At 43.3% G+C, this 21,692-nt stretch overlaps 1 protein-coding gene across 1 annotated transcript in view; it reads right to left on the bottom strand.

The window, feature by feature from the left end:
• The window catches only part of LOC308326107 (receptor-type tyrosine-protein phosphatase N2-like), a gene marked incomplete at both ends in the record, with an annotated part of 164,170 nt that overhangs the window by 103,166 nt on the left and 39,312 nt on the right, over positions 1–21,692 (bottom strand). The window contains one exon of the mRNA XM_080778916.1: positions 17,171–17,250. Within this exon, the coding sequence (XP_080635042.1) occupies positions 17,171–17,250 (80 nt within the window). The remainder of the gene's footprint in view (positions 1–17,170; positions 17,251–21,692) is intronic.

Genomic DNA, 21,692 nt, shown 5'->3' with positions numbered 1-21,692 from the left:
AAGTAATTAAGTATGTAAGTATTGAAGAATACTCCAGGAAATAAAAATACCCGACATCTTTCTTCCCTCCTCCTCCTCTCATCTTTTCTCTTCCTCCTACAGTATCTTGCGGTCTCTTGTCATTGCTGTTAGGTCTCTGTCTCCCATCTCTTGTCAAGTTCCTGTCCATTTTTTCTCTGTGGCTAATACCACTGCAGGTGACAATATTTTGTTGGGAAGAAACCTCTTGTCGGTCACGGTGTGTGTGTGTGTGTGTATATATATAGAGTTCCCATGGATTTCTTGGTCATAGTTTTTCTGCCGGTTTTGGCCGTTGCTTACATCAGTGGTGCGTTTTCACGCACCTCTCAACTTAATGTATTTGGCCACGAACCCCATCTGGAAATATGTTGTGCCATAGACCCCCATATGATTTGTGCTCTCTCTCTCTCTCTATATATATATATATATATATATATATATATATATATATATATATATATATATATATATATATATATATATATATATATTTATAGTATATACACATACAGTATTATGTTTTTGTAAATTAATGCTTACTTGATTATACTACACTACAGCATCACATGCTACTGTTGCTATTTAGAATGTTAATCCTGAAAAGTAGCAGTTTTGGAGATGATGAGGTTTCTACCCGACAATTTATAAAACCTACGGACAAACTTTTGTAAAAATGTTCAGAAAATAGCATATCTACAAGCTCGCAACATGAAGTGAGCTTGTAGACCAGCTATTTTCGTAGCTTCTGAGTGACTCACGAAGTGACAGCATTAATTTACAAAATATATGGAAATATGGAGGCACAAGGTTTCTGTCCGACAGCAACGACATATGGTCTTAAATTATTAAACTTACAAGCTTAAAAAAAGCAAGGAGTTTTTTTTATCCATTCACTTGGTGTTAGTGAAGGATAAATGATGACACTGTAGGAGGTTAATTAATTAATTTACTTGAATGACTCTTTTCATTAATTAATTAACTTTTCAATTTCAATGTTAAAGACAGGGAGGACAAAGCAATGTGCTTTTGACTCTCTGTGTGTGTGTGTGTGTGTGTGTGTGTGTGCGTGCGTGCGTGTGTGTGTCTAGCTTAACAACACTATTAACGATTGTATGACAGTTGACAACACACACACGCACACAATATACAGAAGCAGACAAATGGTACAGTATATCACGCACACACACACACACACACACACACACACACACACACACACACACACACACACACACACACACACACACACACACACACACACACACACACACACACACACACACACACACACACACACACACACACACACACACACACACACACACACACACACAGACAGTAGTGGTATGATGCAACTATGGAGCCAGATCTGCAACAAGGAACCACTGTAGAAAGTGTGAGGAGAGGGGGGTCTGCCATCACCCAATCACATGCAGGTTGGGGGTTAACAGCCTCCAATCAGCTGAAGCTGAAGCTGGGGTTGGCAGCATCCCGCCATATGGAAGTGGCAGTGCCATCAAGAAGTTGCAGACCCACCATCGGTGGGCCAGTGCCACCATGGGAGTGACAGTGCCACCATGGGAGTAGCAGTGTGCCACCATGGGAGTGGCAGTGCCACCATGGGAGTGGCAGTGCCACCATGGGAGTAGCAGTGCCACCATGGGAGTAGCAGTGTGCCACCATGGGAGTAGCAGTGTGCCACCATGTGTGGGACAGTGCCACCATGGGAGTGGCAGTGCCACCATGGGGGTGGCAGTGCCACCATGGGAGTAGCAGTGCCACCATGGGAGTGGCAGTGCCACCATGGGAGTGGCAGTGCCACCATGGGAGTAGCAGTGCCACCATGGGAGTGCCAGTTCCATCAGGGGATGGGTGTGGCTTTCACAGCAACAAACAGATTTCTGCACTTTCACCATCAATTAACACGACATGCGATGATAAGTGAAAAGAGGTTGTTCTAAAACGGGTAGTCCCAATACTTCATTCTGATTGGCTGGTTACCGTCACGTGACCGGTGTAAATTTCACCGATAACCCACTCCTTCAATCACTTTGTATCAAACTGCAGCCTTGTAGCTGAACTGGGGAAGGGGAGCGCTTGATTGCTGTACAAACACATGCCGTGCAGGCGTCTAAGCACCGCCCGGCTCATATGACTGTGAATGTGTGGCTCCAGGCAGCCCTGTAAATGCTTATTGCTTAAATGTACAACAGGTTGCGATGACTGTTTTTAAACGGCGCCTATAGCCGGATGTGTGCGTTTGTCTGTCAGTGGCACAAACACCTGCAACTAACCCTAACCGACTAAAACACAAGTAGTACTAGAACCACATAACAAGCTACAGTACGCATGGTCATTTAAACCCCTCAAACTGCAGCATCAAAATGGATCGGCTATATTCCAGCGACGATATTTAATGCAGAGCAGAAACACAAAGAAAACACTAATGTAGAGTCCTGAGAGGCTCAACAACAGTAGGTTTAAGACATGTTGTGCATGTGATGACATGCCCAAACATAGGGACACCAGGTTGAAAGTGGTCAAATTGAACGTTCATGGTGCACTAGGTGGTATACATGCAGGCCTGTTGTGTGCTTGGCAGGCAGCCTGTCTGCTTGACTGGCATGCTGGCTGTCAGTGTCGCCAGATTTTGTGAGAGAAACAAGCAGACAAGTCTACGCAAACAAGCCCAAAGGAACGACTATAGGATGCATGACCACTCACGCCTTGTGACACGCTCCATATATGGCCGTCTCCAAATTTGAAGATTGCGACACTGACCTCATCAAACCCTGGATAGCCAGACGTGGAGAAGACTGGATCATCAACTAGATCTGCATATGGAGTGGGCCAGCAACTCTACATCTGACCTCAAACCCTTAGCTCTCCATAGAGCTGACCTGACATTCCATATGTTGATCCTACCCCACCCGTCCTTCCTCTTTGATGTCTCTTTTGACTGATACCTGTCCAATCAAACTCTAGAGTAGACGGGCCCGCCCCAAAGTTATTAGTGCATTAGCGCGGGCCCGGCAGCCAGGGAAAACCAGAGTTCTCAACAGGCAAAATGGAGGCCCTATCTGGGCCCTCACTGCCTTCGCTGCCACCATTCATATATGGAGATCTCCATAAAATGGAGCTGACCTGTTCTGACATTCCATATGTTGATCTGACCTCATCAAATCCTGTACACTCAAGACACGCTCCATATATGGCCAGACCTCATCAAACCCTGTACACTCAAGACACTGCCCCCGCTGCCACCCTTAGATCTCCATATATGGAGCTGACCTGTTCTGACATCCCATATTGCTCATCAAACCCTGTACACTCAAGACACGCTCCATATATGGCCAGTACAGAATTAATTCCATATGTTGACCTGAGCCCCATGTCAAAGCGCCAGCGCTCGGCCAGCAGTCTGCCGTCACCCAGGCAGATGCAGCATGCACGCAACCTCACCCTTTAGGCCGAGGTCGCTTCTCGCTCTCAGGGCGTCTTACTGGTGTATAGCCTATATTTCGCCTATTTGACAAATTGTGTAGTTAAAATGTTTCAAACAAATTCCAAAAGATTTCCTTTTTTCCCCCAAGATCTGATGTCACATCACAAAGTGTTGTGAGCTTGCAGATCAGCTTTTAAAAACATTTTGGAATGTTTGAAACATTTTAATTACATAAATCTTGTAATGGGCTCCCTGTCCTTCACCTGGTTTAAACACCACTAAAAAATGCACATGCATCACTTTTCCACTGCCAGAAAGAAGTTTTTTTGACACTCAGTAGGTGTTCCTGCATAACATCCGGGTACGATGATGTCACACTCATAGCCTCTATTGATAACTTACACTTTAACAAGCCCCCAAAGAACGCAACTCACAACTAAATTTACAAGAGACTTTACAGATATAAAGACAGAAAAAAGAAGAAGAGAGAAGCCCAAAGTGGCTTATAACAAGCGGATATGGCAACACTGCAGGCTGTGTGGTTGCCGGTTGGCACAGGCTGGTACAGGTTGATTGGTTGGCAGGCTGGCTGTGGGGTTGGCACGCCATCACACTGCACTGCTGTGCAAACTTACAGCTCTGTAGAGCACCTGCAGGGGTGTAGAGGGGGGGGGGGGGGGTGGTGGACGCGGGGAGCACCATCCCCCCCACTTCTCTCACACCTAAAATATGTTTTGGGTAAAAATATATGTTATGTTTATGTCATTGACTTTTATGGATACAATTCAGCATTGTAAACCCTGTTTCTAAATAGGCTATACACGTCTGCATATGTTATAGTGCATGTCTGTGCGCGTTGCACACGTGCATGCAAATGCGCGTGCGCATATCTTATGGGCGTCCCCCCACTTCTAAAAGTAGCACTACAACACAACAACTTCAATGCAATGTTGAGGCACTTTTACCCTAGCATTGAGTATTTCCGTTTTGCGATATTTTGAGCTTTTTCTACTGCTACAATTATTTGACAACGTAGTTACTTTGCAGGCTTAGATTAGTAGATTGATAATGAAACATACAAACACTTTATACGCCTTATTTTACTATACAGGTATTTGAAAATAGTTAATTTACAAGCTCACCATTTACATCTGCTATTTTCAATCAACTTTAGCAAATTCTGACTTACTTTGGCATTGTCTTACACAGTCATTGATCAAATTAAGAAATCTAGAAGAGGGGGTGATTTAGACATTAAACTCCTCCAAACTGAATCTAGATGGATTTTTTATCTAAAGTCTGTCAATCCAGGTGGCTTGAATGAAGATCTATCCCTCCAGTGCTACCATAAAGTAAAAAGTTATATTCAAAAAGTGATTGTATAAGTCTGTCAACATGTGATGTATGCAATATTCTTGTTTCCTATATAACTGTGATTTTGTATAATTATCCTTTCTGTAATGTCCACGCCCACAATCAGGTGATGTCACCAATTAGTAATTCTCAGCACCTGAGCTGTATTGTTTTGGAGTTGTTTAAGAGTAAGTTCTTTGTCTGTGAAAGACCATAGCACTAACGAAGGTCTGAGGACCGAAACGTTTGCTTTTTAATCGCACCATGAGCACAGCATGATAAAATTAAATAAAATATATTAGTCTAAGGAGTTTTACTTATTTTTTCTATACGGTGAGCGAGTCTTTTCCTGTCAAAGTTTCCCTTATGTTTTTGAGACCACCGCTACCGTAGTCAAGTTTGAAGAGAAAAAAAGGACGAAGAAAGGCGCAACAGTTTTCTCAGTGCTTCAGTTACTTTGGCACTGTAAAAGTATATTTTAATTGTAATAGGTTACTTATGTACTTTTGCTCAGGTCAAATGTTGAATATAGGCCTTTCTTAGTGAGTATTTGCTGTATTATACTTTTATACTTCAGTACAACATCCGAGTACTGAGCTGAGAGGGAGGGGGAGGAGGGGAGGGTGGATAGGTACCCTCCCCTCCTCCTCCTCCCTCTCAGCACGAGTCACAGATGTTTGTAAGGCTCTAGAGGATGCCTCCTCTCCTCTCCTCTCGTCTCCCTCCCGTTTGAAGTTGGACCAACAGAACCACAGGTGACTAAACAGAGAGAGATCCAGGCCTTTTTTTTAAACCAGGAATGAGACATCTTTCATTTCACCCAAAATGCCTCTGGCAAACGCCTCGTTCCACAAACACTCAGATGAAAAACAAGACGAGAAAAGTGAGAAAAGTCAGACAAATAGATTCAAGGACCCCCAGCTCGATGTGCATTAGACTACAGTCCCCCATTGTATGCATGCCTTTTTTCCCTGGGACCCAATCTACACTGTAAAAATCCTTAAAAGACCCGTAAAAGGGGCGTTCCGACCGCAAGATAAAATATTAGTTCGAGCCGCATGATTACAAACACGACTTTTCATCGAGCAACGGGTAGATTTCTGCCTGACAGCAACAATCTCTCCATCCATCCATCCATCTCTCCATCCATCCATCTCTCTATCCATCCATCCATCCATCCATCCATCCATCCATCCATCCATCCATCCATCCATCCAGCCACCCTGTTTCAATGTGCTAGACCCCTGGAAGATGGATTGAGGTGCAGTGCCACACTACCATCCACACCTACCATCCGCTCCCGGTATACAACACACCCAAGTCATGATTTACGCTTACGCTGAGTTGACGGTGTCCGGGATCGAACGCATGACCATGTGGTCCAAAGGCTGTACTGACTGAGATATCGGGACACTATCTATCTATCAATCAATCAATCCATCCATCCATCCATCCATCCATCCATCCATCCATCCATCCATCCACCCATCCATCCATCCATCCACCCATCCATCCATCCATGTGTCTTGCGCAAACACCACCACGGTCAAAGTGTCCCCCATGACACAAGCTGACGGCACGACAACCACTATCACACATGATAATTTTCAGTCCGGGCATTTTTCCAAACGGCTATAAAAAAGGCGATGATGATGGCAAGTGACCTTTGAAACGTCCTGTCATAGAAGCACTTCTACCCCACGGAGAAGCACAGCGGAGAGCTTTAAATTGTCCAATAATCACAGGGAAGCGAAACTAGACGTCTGACCCAGACCACCCAGTATTATGTAGCTGATGTCACAGACGGTGACATGGAGGTCACACACACAGTCATCAACACTACACACACTTCTCTTAGCATTACGTCTCTGTTGGGTGGAAACTGTGTATGTCCAGGACTGTTACTGCTCAGGATTCAAATTAAAAATGTACAGCAAAAGTAGCAGATCGGCAAGCTAGAAACATATGCTTTCGTGTAGCCTCGGAGACCACAGGGTGCAGGCGCTAGCTTTCAAGGGACGCTAAGCAGAGTTAATTTACGAAAAAACACAAACAAGTTAAAATGTGGAGATATGAGTGTTCTGCACGACAGCAGCAATTACTAACACCTTCTCTGTCTCCAGTGGTGGAAGAAGCACTCAGATCCGCCCCCACTTTTCTTTTACTTCAAGAAAAAGCAATATCATGTCATAATAATAATGGTACGATGAGACTAGCTATGCTCTGAGTCAGACAGGGTTGTCTCCTGCATCACAAGAAAGTCTGTATACAACTGCAGTGCTAAATAAATCACTTGTGCTTAGAAATCTGAACTGCCTTATTTTGTCTTTGTTTTCTGAGCACCCAAACACTCAAAACATTCATTAACCTCTTAAATCCCATATGGTAGATTGGAGTCCCTCAGGGCTCTATACAAGTGTATTTTCTGTTATTGTGAGGCGAAAATAGCCGATTGACAAGAACACAACACGTTGTGAGTTTGTTGATCTGCTATTTTCTGTGAACGGTTTCCCCATGATACAGGACTTTAACTCCTTTTCTGCCTAGGACAAGATTGGACGAGATTCATTTATGATCACAGATCACCGGACGAGAGCGGGAGAGATAAGGGTTTATAGTGTTCAATAATGATCTCATGGCGTCAATCAATTGACACATGTGCCCTGTGCCACCGGACATGATTCAGAAAGTATGTGCCCTGTGCCCCGGACATGATTCAAAGTATGTGCCCTGGACATGATTCAAAGTATGTGCCCTGTGCCCCGGACATATCTAATCTAAGAAGCAAAACAAGAGAACCATTATCTGTAGTAAACTAGCATCAAGAAGGCATACAAGGAGAGAGACGTGCTAAGGGGATGAGGTGGAGTTTGAAGAGGCGAGTCTGTGTCTGAAGAGGCAAGTTTGAGAGTGAGTTGCACTTTTGACTGCAATGGCGAGTTTGTTCCACAGTTTTTGAGCATTTCCCTTTGGTGAAAAATAAAGTATTTCTACTCTATTCTACTCTACTCTCTACCCTATCCAGGAGGGGGAAGAGTTTAGGACGAGTGGAACATTACCCAGGGTGTTTTAGGGAAGTACTGTACAGTATTTGAGTAAATATACCGTCTGTCTCTCAGTAGAACTGCAGAGGAAGGTCGGGAGAACTAGACAGTACTCTGCAGGTCTGAGAGGGCAGCGCAAAAGGCAGATAAAGCAGACGATTCTGACCTGAAGTGCAGGGTAATTACATCTGGCATTTTGACAAGTCTTCAGCGGCAGTGGAGGTCAGCTCTGTCAGAGAATGAGATCTATGCTAATCCACTCAGACAGAAAGACAGAAAAAGAAAACAGAGAAGATCTGGGGAACAGAATAAACGGATGGCGGTGGGTTCCAAGTTTGTATGGTTCTCCTTGACTACACATGTCTAGGACCCCCACATTGATCCATATAGCACCCTAATTTGAAGATGTTTGGTACCAGGGACCCTGATAAGAGGAGTTAAAATAAAAAGTCCAAATAAAAAGTACCTTCATTGAAAGTGCTTTGTTTTGATTTCATTTACTTTTATTTAGAATAGCCAATATTTTCTACCCCCTTTTTCTCCCCAATTTAGTCGTCATGCCAATTCATTCCTCGCCACATCATTTATGTGTGTGGTGACTCAGTGGTATCTTGTAAGGATCCTCCACCGGGACGTATAGTCTACTCTTCTCTCTACTCCTCCCGCCCAACATTCCCTGCTGACAGGTGCCGCCCCAGCCCGTAGGAATACATGCAGTGAAACAGGAGCCAATTGTGCTCTTATAGACGCCCGACAAACCTGTATGCACCACGGTAGATTCGAACCCACAACCTCTGTGGTGGTGGGCAGGGACTTTGAGTGCCGCCCTAAAGTGCTTCATAACATGTATTACATACAGAGAGCCCAGGATCGAACCGTACACCCTACTCAATTAAGTATTGTCCATTTGATTGCTGCGTAAAACAAAATGTGATTTTGCGCAATAATCACTGAATCCCAACATTAAAAGGGGTGTAATTGATTTTGAAGTTTTGTTAAAAGAAGTGTGAAATTGGAAGTGATAAAACAAAACACATATTGAACAGACAACATTGGAACTGGGGCTATAAAATGGAAGGTGGTAATTGGCAAACCACCTGAAAATCTATATACTGTTTAATTACTAAAGAGCTGAGACGGGGAGAGCCCTGTTACTGCAGACACCATAGCAATGATTAATGTCAAAGAAGGACCCCATGGCCACGGATGTGTGTTATTATATTTACATTTTTTCAAAACTATGCAAACACTTTACATTCTGCTCAAGATTTTTGAAAATAGATAAGCTCAACATTTTGCATCGCAACATGTTGTAATGTATCATTACAGTGTTGCGTTACATGGCGTTGTGTGCTTGTACGTCTACTATTTTCAAAATAATATGTATACAAGTTTAAAGTGATTTTGATACTAAATTTACACATTTTCCTGGAACCCCCTGGAACCCCCTCTAGGACCCCTGGGTGGTTCCCGGGCCGCACGTTGAGAACCACTGCTCTATAACAATAATAACATCATATACAGTAGAGTTTTAACCTTTTGATATAACTTGCAGTGCCTTTAAAACCTGGTTTGGTTGATATGTGAACCAAAAGATAGTTGCCTCCTTTGAAGCCTGTTGTTTCAATTAGCAGGAGATGGGAAGCGCTCCACGCGCGACACACGGCCACGGAACGCGTATATTACACGGACTGAACGAGTGAGGACCTTTGCTTTACTTCCATGTCACTGTGAGGACCTTTACTTCCATGTCACTGCACAAACCAAAACGTCAACTACTCCCCCCACGCACCAAGTCATCCGGCGCACTATTGTCTGACAACAACAATAGTAAAGATATTGTTGCGGGAGGGGATATAGTTTATTTTTCTCCACGTATAGTAATATGCTTGAATATAGCAAGCCCTCTCGTCTCCCCGTCTCTTCCGGAAAGAAAACCTCTTATCACCATGCATATTCTAACTTTTTGCGTTTTGTCGCAAATGAACGTCCTACTTGATCACGCTATGCTAACTACAGCATCACACAGAAGCACTAAAAGTAGCAGATCACTTTTGCTAATTTTGAATCCTGAAAAGTCACAGTTTTTTATGCTACGTAGGCTTTGAGATTTCAGATACGTGTTCAGGTTAAAAAGACAGGTGCCATTAAAAATACTGAATTATTTTGCTTTGATTACACACTAAAACTTGTATCTCAACTAGAACTGCACTCTGCCGAGTGCATACTTGCTTGTTGCACACTAGTAGGCCATAAATGGCCTACTAGTGCGCAAGCAGAGCGCGCAAGTACTTTCGACCGCTGGAAACTATCACATCTCAGTATCTCTGTGAAGGAACGTTTGAAATGTATAATCATTACGTGTAACTATTTGCTACCTAACTACTTTTTTACAGAAAAATGAATCATTGATATGTGATGAAAAAAAAAAGGTATATAAACTGAATTAAAATATATTATACAGTATAATTATTTTATTACTTATTGTAAATTGTCAATTGTTTTAAATGTATTTCATTTTGTACTATAGTGATATTAATACTAAATCATGATCAAAGTAATATGTGTCTCTAACTTCAATTTCTGTAATAATACTTTCAAATTTGTTGAAATATACATGATCTAAAATACTTCCGAAATCTGTAGTTGGATTTGTTAACCAGATACCACATTACGTCATCGTTGAGAGCTGGGACCAGAGTACATGGTGTGTATTACCGTGGGCTCTCATACAGAGTATGTAGTTGTAATTTGATTAGCAGTATACAGTGGTTACTTGGTTCCAAAAAGTGACAGCCAAGTTTTTTTCAACGGTAAGTCTGTGCCTGGTTTGCTGGGACCAGTTACCACATTACGTCATCGTTGAGAGCTGGGACCAGAGTACATGGTGTGTATATGTATGACTAGCTCTCAGTGATGACGTAAGAGAAATGGTCATCTGTGTAATCTGGTCCCACCAGATACCACATTACGTCATCGTTGAGAGCTGGGACCAGAGTACACGGTGTGTATATGTATGACTAGCTCTCAGTGATGACGTAAGAGATATGGTCATCTGTGTAGTCTGGTCCCAGCAGACCAGGCACAGATTTACAAATTACAAATCACATTACAACTACATACAGAGTATGTAGTTGTAATTTGATTAGCAGTATACTGTGGTTACTTGGTTCCAAAAAGTGAAGCCAAGTTTTTTTCAACCGTAAGTCTGTGCCTGGTTTGCTGGGACCAGTTACAACATTACGTCATCGTTGAGAACTGGGACCAGAGTACATGGTGTGTATATGACGTAATGTTGTAACTTGTAACTAGTCCCAGCAAACCAGGCACAGACTTACGGTTGAAGAAAACTTGGCTTCACTTCGAAGAGACCAAGCGAAATGATTACTTGCGCGCTCTGCTTGCGCAAGTAATAATCAAAAGTTCTGATTTAGATTATAACATATTTACCACTCAAGCCCTATAGGCTATACTTGCTATTTGGAAAATGGCAGATCTACAAGCTCACAACTGAGTACTTCTTCCACAACTGACAGCACAACAGTGGCTCTCAACGCTTTTGGAGCTCAGACCATATTAACACATTTTGCAAGGCCCCCCACCCCCCCAACAAGGACCCCTGGGAGTCCACAGACCCACATTTGATAACCACTGCGCTATCTTCATTAGCATGCACGCTAGATTCATTAGCATACAGGCTAGCTTCATTAGCATGCATGCTACAGCTTCATTAGCATGCACGCATACGGTTCTCCATCTCTCTGCCAGTCAGAGGAGTGCAAAGCAAACAGACGGTCCGAGGAGGAGAACAAGGCTCAGCGGAGCGGCGGGTGGAAGAGGGGAGTCGTGCTCCTCAGCTGCTTAAAGTGCTAATTGCGCTGGCCGCTGGCCTGACCCTGACCCTCCGCTCTGACCCTGACCTCCCGCTACCATTCAGAGGGTCGCGTTCTCACGGCCGCTCACGCCGCTCAAAGTAGAGCTGGCCCCTGGGTGGGTCCCCTATACACCCCCACCCCCACCCCACACACACACCCCAGAGGTGGGGCAATGAGGGCGACTGTCACCTCACTGCTGGGCAAATTGTCACATCTGCAACTTTGAGGGGCAACCAGTTCAGATCTTGCAAGAGAAACAAGCGGTCAGGTCTATGAACGACCACAAAAGAAGCGATTAGGCCATACTGTATGTGCACGCACACAAATAACGACACCATGACACGCAGCTATATGATTCAGCATAACCCCTGTAACCCTTAAACCCAACCTCTGAATGCCTATACTAATCCTATCCTTCAGCTCAATCTTTTCCCAATTGTAAGCCTAATTCTAAAAATCAGTTTTGGGGACCAGGAGAATGGTCCTCACAATGTCTATTTCTCAAATGCTACTGCTTACGCAAGAGCATGCACGCACACGCACACACACACACACACACACACACACACACCTCCCTCTTTCACAAAGGCTGTAGTCTCTAGACTCCGAGGTCTCTGGACAATGGCTTAGGCGTGCGTGACAGAAGAGCTACCGCAGCTACTTAAATCCATTGCGGTGGGGGGATTGGGTGGGGGGTTTGGGCAGTGCAGGGATTGGGCAGTGGGGGGATTGGGTGGGGGGATTGGGCAGTGGGGGGATTGGGCAGTGGGGGGATTGGGTGGGGGGATTGGGCAGTGGGGGGATTGGGTGGGGGGATTGGGCAGTGCATGGGGTTGGGTGGGGGTATTGGGTGGGGGGATTGGGCAGTGCATGGGGGTTGGGTGGGGGTATTGGGTGGGGGGTGGTGTTACACCCCCCTCACCTGCCACTCCCAAAGGTCAGGGAAGGTCACGGTCGATCTGATAGCATTCTGAGAAGGAGAGACAAAAAATAATAATAAATAAACAAAGCTGTGACCGCTGCTCCGCAACGTCCTAAGATGATAGACGGGTTGGTTTCTAATTTAGCTACCATCTCTATTGAGATGCCATTAGTTTAAATGATGTCCTAAGGATGCAGGAATTCAAATCGTTTGGAGGCGTACAACATAATGGGTGTGAACAGCTCTATGAAGGCCGTCTAGGACAGGGGTTCGCTAACCTTTTCACGTCAGCGACCTATTTGGCCGCCTATCTGAACAATGTTTTGTGCCAGGGACCACCAGATATATGTTTAAGAATTCAAAATCATAAAAAATGTTGTGGTGAAGTATGGGTAACATTATTGTGATGCTGAATTAACACATGTTGACGTCACTTTGAGAAGCGTCTCGTTGAGAGAGTTCCAGGGGTCCCCAGCTGAATAATAATTAGGAACCAAATGGACCCTTATGGGTCTGTAACTCAGAGAGTGTAGAAATGGAACCAAATGGACTCAGAGTTAAATTAACTTAGATTTTACAATATAGGGTCCCAGAGATAGAAATGCCATTAAATGGGGGTCCGTAGCCTAATTCAGGTCAAACTTGGGGTCCTTGAAATGAAAATGGTTGAAAATCACTGCTATAGCCGTAAAAAATCTTCTCTTATGGAGGGGTCCCTGGCATATCTTTTCAAATGGGGCTGATAAGTGTCAATTGGGGGTCGTTGACATGACAAAGTTTGGGAAGCACTGGTCCATGCAGAGGGATGGATAGATTCTAGTTGAGTTTGACAAACAGCTCTTTAAGGACCGCCCCGCCCACACTGTTGCACTTCAGCACGGAGAGAGAGGACAGCGTGTTTGATTTCATCACTCTCGGGCGTGGAATCCTTGTATGTTGTAAAAACCGTTACTTTTAAAGGAAATGACAAAATGAGAATCAAATGGATCTCAAGTAGCAATTTTTTGTCACTACTCTTCATTGGTTCGATAAACCCAAAGACCACTTTCATTTGATCATTAACTGCATGTCATTTTGTTGCTTTTTATTATTGAAAAAAAATATTAAAGAAATAGTGAAAAAGCAGACCTACAGTACAAGCTCTAAATGAGCTGTGATGAGCTTTTTATGTAGGCCTACAGAACAATATAATAGATCTATTATGTACCGTATATTACCAAATAACAGCCCATGCTCAAATAGCCGCCCAGCACCTAATAACGGCCCAGGTTCTGACACCATTTTGCGTAATAACCGCCTCCTTCAAATAACCACCCTCCTCCATATAAGCGCCCATGGGCCGTTATTTGCAAACTTAATCAGCCTCAGCCCTCATTCATATTATTATATGCGTGTTCACCGTGTTGAGTTTGCAGATCCCGGGGTCCGAATCGATTTTGCATATTAACAGCCCGGGCTACTATTTGGTAATAATATATGGTATATATATGATGTATTGCAATGTTTTTATTCTTGCTTAATGTAAATTGCTTTGGATTAAGAGTGTCTGCTAAATACCTAAAATTGAGCTTGTAGATTTACTATTTTCACCACGTTTGTGTGACACTCCTGATTCATGTAGAAGTAGGACTATTATTTATGAAACATTTATATTCTTTAAATATGGAGATGACAGGTTCCTTCCCGACAGAAACTAACAAAACACATTTTGTTCTGATGAAGCTGGGCTTTCATTTGCAAAACAATATATATAATAATAAAAATAAAAATTAACGTTGAAATATGGAGATACAAGGTTCCTGCCCGACAGCAGCTATTTGGAGCAGCCTCCGTCAAATATGTGCATTAATAACCTGCCAGGCCCCTCTACGCTCAGACCCCCCCCCCCCCCCTCCAGCGGGGAGCGGGGTGGAAATGAGAATGGCAACAATAGCACTTAAAAAGAAAAAGCACAGACAGACAGAACGACCCATTGCATAGTCAGACTGGGCTCTGTGTGCGTGTGTGTGTGTGTGTGTGTGTTGGGGATGGGGGGCATGCGTGTGTGCGTGCGTGCATGTGTGTGTGTGTGTGTGTGTGTGTGTGTGTGTGTGTGTGTGTGTGTGTGTGCGTGCGGGCGGGTGCGTATGCAAGTGTGTGGGTGACAGAGAGACAGAAAGGGCGTGTTTGCATATCTGCGTTTGTCTAAGAGATGCCGCATGTGTGTGTGTGTGTGTGTGTGTGTGTGTGTGTGTGTGTGTGTGTGCGTGTGTGCGTGCATGCGTGCGTGCGTGCATGCGTGTGCACATGGGTGTGCATTCTGTGCAATTAACCCCCCACCAACACCATAAGATCAGGGGGAAATAAAAACAAGGCCATTCACACGTTATTTTGACGGAGACAATATCCCCTGTAGGTAATTTGGTGTGTGTTTGTTCGTGGCGTGCTTGCATATCTGCGTTTGTCTGAGAGATGCCGTGTTGGTGTGTTGGTGTGTGTGTGTGTGTGTGTGTGTGTAAATGGATCCATTGTGCATTGGGAAAAGAGTGACTATCTACCTCCAATGTCCTCCATCATCTCTCTCTCTCGCCAAGCAGTGACAGTGCAGTGTCTAATGGCAATCGTTTTCTCTGTCTTTATTCCTCACTTCATCAACACCCTCTCCTCATTACCAGTTCACGTGCACGCACGCACGCACGCACGCACGCACACACACACACACACAAACACTACACACACACACACACACACACACACACACACACAGTGTTGCTACAGTATAGTCTTAAGCATTACAACAAATATCTCTGTCCGTCGTCTCTCTCCCTCTCAGTGTGGGCTCTGTACACACAGAACGTACAGTACATCAGTGAAGCTTACATGATTACCATTATAGTTATCGTGCTCAGTGTGAGTGGCCCTTAATTCTGAGAGTATACTACGCATGTTACATTTTGTTGCAAAACCTCCTCATCTCCCTAGTCTAATGTGCTGTGTTTTTTTGTAAATCAATGGCCTTGATCATACTACAGCGTCAAGCAAAAGCATCACAGATAGATTTGTTTCATGCCGTGTTTTGGGCTTGTAGGTCTGTTACTTTTGCTATTTTAATCCTGAAAGGTTTTGGACATACTGTATGAGGTTTCCACCCGACAGAGACAGAGAGGGAACCCCCTAAAGGGTCCCTGGACCAAACTTTGAGAATCAGTATACGTATTACACTTATCATGACATACGTGAACTTGTACTGTACTTTTTAACTTGCTTTTGCCTGAAGTCTGTCGTGCTTTTATGACGCAGTGTTGTGATGCGTCAGAGTTGGTTGTGTTGAGTTGTTGTCAGCATTAATAATAAACGGAGCGACCGGTGGCGTTCCAATGATATAACTCCTTGTCATCTGTCCTTATAAAGAGAGTCTAAAGCCTGCATATTCTTCTAGCTGCGGCCGAGGCTACATTGGTGGCAGCGGTGTGTTTGGGTAACCTCTACAAGTATGTTCCCAGGCGGCACAGACCTTAACCTGGGTAGTCGACAGCCCAAACAGTCTCCCTCCCTGGGGCGGAGGTCCACCCAGTCAGTCGAGCCTGGCTCCTGGCTTCCAGTTGGGGGGGGACGACTGTAGGCTATACGGTGCTGCGTTGCTACTTGGCTATCGGGTCATGACTCTTTAGTCGACTGGTTAATGTACGTGCCATTGGAATGGGGAACCCGGGTTCGCCTCCCGGCCGAGGCTACAGTAAGACCTTTTTCTCATGCTACTCAAGCTATATCTTGTTAACTCCTCACTTTTGTGGTTGTTGTATACATTGTTGCACAAAAACCCACTAAAACAATTTTAGTTGACAAAATAGCAGATGTACAAGCTTGCAGCATGGCACATAGTGTACTGTATATCTGCTATTTTTTATTCATAGCCAATTCATTTTTTTTTTAAAGTTTTGCTCAAAACTCATTGCGATTTGGCTTTTGTGTCACACTGTAGTATGATGAAGTAGAACATTCATTTACGAAAAAACAAAAAGTTGAAATATGGAGATACAAGATGCATTTAACAACAACAACAACAACGTACGATATGCTCGTTAGTCGTGTACTTCAGTTAAATGTTTCTAAGCCAAAGGCGCTAGGCTACTCAGTCAAAAATATCAACACAGTAGACAAAATGTCTCTCTACAACCATATATTTTCTACTACAATAGATGACCCCCTCTATGGAGCTTTTACTCATTAGACACAATGCTGTTGGCAGCCATTTGAATGTTTCTATAACCATATCAACACAATAATATAGTTACTCAGTAGACACAATGCTGTTGGCAGCCATTTTGATAAACAGCCATGGCAGGCCACAGGTGCAGAACACAGCGACAGATAATGGTGTTCTCTGTGACTATGAAGGGTTGCAGTCATTGAAGAGAGAGAGAGAGAGAGAGAGAGTGAGAGTGTGTGTGTGTGTGTGTGTGTGTGTGTGTGTGTGTGTGTGTGTGTGTGTGTGTGTGTGTGTGTGCGCATGTGTGATTGAAGGACCTACCGGCCACGTTGGCCACATCTGCTGTGGTGACGTTCTGAGAGTTGCGCTGCACCTTGAAGGTCACAGCCGGACCCACCACCCTGTTACACACAAAAATAATGTATTTTATAGGACGGACGGACGGACGGATGGACACAGACATACAGACACAGACAGACAGACAGACAGACAGAATTCTCCACCCAACCAAAATGGTCATAATCATTTGAACTACATAAATACAACATAAAAGCCCACTTCTCATTCCTCAAAGAATCGGCACAAACACAGGGATACATTAATACTACTATTATTCCACAAAAATATGGAATGCCCTGGCCTATACCACCAGCCATCAAAGTGTGAGACTACCCTCCTTTAAAACCTTTATAAAGTATAGATAAGTCTTCTAGCTTGCTGGAAGGGATTACCTCCCACTGTTTTTCTGTAAATGTGTGCTGTAAATATGTTTGGCCTCTCACACTAAAAGTTTGAACCCTGGGTAGGATATGCATGTCGTATTGCAGTATTGGAGCTTTAGATGGCCATATATGGTGGTGTGACGTGTCACGAGGCACCATATATGGAGATCTAAGGGCCTACATGATGTTACGTGATGTCACGACTCACGAGGCATGACCACATATGGAGATGTGATGTCACAAGGCATGACCATATATGGAGGCATGGGTGGGTGACGGACGGACAGACGGACCTACGGTCGCAATCATACTATATTGTGGTTTGGCAACAGTGACACACACACACACACGTGTGACAGACAGACAGGCAGACAGACAGACATAAAGAGAGAGAGACTATAGTGTAGCTCATTAAATGGGGGCTGTGTGTAGCTGTTGAAAAGGGCTTTAACCGTGCAGGGCACTCCCCAGAGCCCCTCACAATCCTCAGTGCCGACGCCAGCTATAACCTCTTCAATCCAAATGTTACATTACATTACATGGCCGCCAGCACTGAGAAGCACGCTGGGAAACCGTTGGAGGGGTGGTGGTGGAGGTGGTCTATGGCAGCAGTGGCTCTCAACGTGGTGCTGGGGGGGTGAGGGTGTCCACTTTATCCATGTATTAATCGTAGAAGAATTGCAGATATAGGCATTTTTACTGACCATTGTCTCCTTTTTTCTCTCTCTGCCAACAATGCATTTCTGGCCACACAACCTGCCGGTCGCTGGATATTGATGCAATAGAGTTGGTTGCGTGCCCTGTGTGCGCACAATGATTTGGCATCGAGGTGATGCCATCTCTAATAGCCCATTTTATGATTTATTCATTCTTATTCTTAGTTAACTTGTTCTGACTCTTGACAGCTGCTCTTAGCTGTAGCCTATAACTCCTGTGTTTCATTACTGCCGTAGCTCCTTTTGATTTCTGTCAAGGTTGTGTTCCCATAATATTACCAATTGACACATCAGCCAAATTATCTGAATGAATGACAATCAGAAATGATGCCCAAATGAGACACTGGAAATAGGTGGCCTAAAAGTAGGATTTGTTTTTTCTCTCTTTTTTTTTTTGCTCTATATTCTGATATGCAGGGTTAGGCAGTAACTAATTACTAGTAATATATTACTGTAATATTATTACTTTTCCCAGTGACGAGTAGTATACAGTAAGCAGTAATATTATACCTATTTACTTAAAATAGCACACTTTTTTGTTTTTGTTTTGTTGGCTGTTGAAAACATTTCATTTAAAAGGTCGAGAGAGATTGCTGCTTTATTTGATAGCCTTTTTGGCTGATTGGTGACTCTTCTTCTTAATTATTATTAAAAACAATTGGATTCGGTTCTAAAAGAAGCTGACACAGATTGTGTTGTTGTACATCCTTTTTTTGAGGGTGGGGGGCGCGCAAAAGTAATATGTAATAATATTATATAGGCCTAATATCAATATGTAGGCTAATTAGTCTTGATTCCAAGTAATATAGAAATATATTATTACTTTTTCTAAGGAGTAATAAGTAACATATTACTCTCCTATATTGCCCAACACTGCTGATATGTAATCTATATGTGCGTTTGTTCAGTAACGAGGATCTCCCCGTTACAAATAAAACTAGTCTGTTCATATATGTGTGTGTGTGTGTGTGTGTGTGTGTGTGTGTGTGTGTGTGTGTGTGTGTGTTAGGAGGACGCCATAATCTCTCATGCTGTCACCAGGGCTGCGTGGCTCCGAGGTACACACTAGAACATTATTTGTCACCTGCATCAACAGAGTGACACACAGAGGGAAGAGGGGGTCCTTCTGTTTGATGGAATAAATCACTCCTCTTGACTTGATCACACATCCATCTGTCCCTGCCTGCCACCCAAGGCCTTGGGGAGGGAGGGAGGGAGGATGGTGGAAAGAAAATAAATGGGAAAGAAAAAGGAATGATAGCCATGTTGACTTTGAAGCAAGGTTATTATATTTCATTTTTAGGCTATTCCGTTATGTTTTCCATTTCAGTTCCATTTAAACATCTTTAAAGCGGAATCAGAACTTTAAATTAATATTGTTTTATTAAAAAGGAACATTGCAAAAATCGCTGACATCAGCTATTTTCGAAGAGCTGATGTTTAAGATGCAAAAGCGCCAGTGCTCACCCAGCAGTCTGCCGTCACCCAGGCGGATGCATGTTTCTCGCCCTAGGGGCGTCTTACTGCTATATACACACATGCACACACGAACATGCCCTCTTCTGTTTTTGAGGGGCGCTAGCCCCTCCGATATACAGGTTTAATGTTTGTTTTTTTAGTTCAATGTTTGTTTTAAAAATGCCATTGGCAATAAAGAGAATTTAAGGTTTGTTTTGTCACCATTTGTTTTATATCATCATTACATCACCTAATCATCTTAAGATAATATTAGTGCCCGCCCCTCACTTCACACGGGTGTGATTTAAAAAAAATGTACCCCTGACATATTGAGCATTTCAAAACAATAGATTGCTTAATACCTGTTGATAATAAGGCCACATTTCATTAATATACGTTAGTAGGATCATCAGTGTTTATTTAACTTTGAGTGTGTATGGAGCCAAATTGACCGTACGGTTCCAACTATCAGTCATTGTACTGGGGGTCTGGGGCCCCCTGGTACTGCAGTCCTCCATTATTTACAATAACATTCTACAAGGTCTGTCTATCCATTCCTACCTAAACTGATGTATATAGGCATATACAGCATTAGGCACTGTGGCAGCTACTGTAGGCTACTGATAAATGCTGATGGTATATGGTATGCTAATCAATTATTAATTATACATTATGTTGCACATACGCTGGTCTATATTTGAATATACTGTTAGTACAAAAGTACTGATGATTTTTTTCTGTTATCGTTTTTCTGTCTCTTCTATTCCCTATACTAATTTAGTATGCAGCTATACATTGTCTGAAGGACACTGAACAAAACTACTTTTCTCAAATGTAAACCGTGTGCATGATCTTGATGGATCCATCCATCCATCCCTGTCTAAAGAGTTCATGTCAAACCATTATGTCATTGGCTAATAGACATAGTGTGCCGTAAGGGTTAGACATGTAACATATTGAGAACAAGGAGTCATAATTCACATTTATTAATGACTGTGCTTTGTTCAACCTGTCAGTCTATAATGGTCTATAATATCGCCCACTCCTAGCTCAGGACCACTGTCCCCCTCTACTGGTGAGTGTGTGATAGGACGGCTCAGACAGACATTACGTCACCTTGATCAACACAAATCATGTAGAGACTCAAGAGAAGGTATGGAGGGAGTAAATGATGTTCAACTATGCATTCAGCTTGGCACTTCACCTCAAATCACGCAGTGCTGGACTCATAACCTTGGGTGATTACTGTATGTTTATCTCGGTTGTGAGCATGCCATTTTACTGTAGGTCAAACATTTTCAAAATGACGGAAAATAGGTAATCTAGCCTATCTACCGAACCGAGATTATAATCTCTAAAGACCCTCTCTTTAATATTTGTGATACAGCGAGCTTGTAGATCTGCAATTCTTTGGCTATACTTCCACCTACTTCCGGATAATTCTCGCCATGCAACACCATTGTACGACAAAGTACAAAATCAGCCATGAAGACGAACACACCAAGGCTTATACAACTACTATCCCCCGGCCAACTGTCACTCTAAACTGGGGGACTTAAGCTCCCTAGTCCATACACACCGGGAAGCTTGACTAATGCTATCAAAATGCGTCAAATATATAAACTATTATTTTGGTGATGCCTGGTTTCAGGGGACGTATTTTCAGTTATGGTAGATGTACGACTACATGCATTGTACGAGTTCAGGCATGCACAAACTGAATGGTCCATAATTGTTAACAGTATAAGAACATCCCTAAAAGCAATGAATAAAATAAGGTCAAAACTTCCCTTCCTGTGTGGATGTACTCATGGCACAAACATCAGTTCAAATTAATGAATGATTGATTCATTGCACAGACTTTGTTTATCCTTTTTTAAATTTAGCCGTTATGCCATGAAATTGATTCCTCCCCCGCACACATTTCCGTCACTGATGCTGTATCCT

The sequence above is a fragment of the Protomyctophum bolini genome (assembly GCF_963924005.1).
Source record: "Protomyctophum bolini genome assembly, chromosome: 12".
In the NCBI taxonomy this organism is placed as follows: Eukaryota; Metazoa; Chordata; class Actinopteri; order Myctophiformes; family Myctophidae; genus Protomyctophum; species Protomyctophum bolini.
Note: the sequence above shows the minus strand (reverse complement) of the source record. Positions and strands in the feature narration are given on the sequence as shown.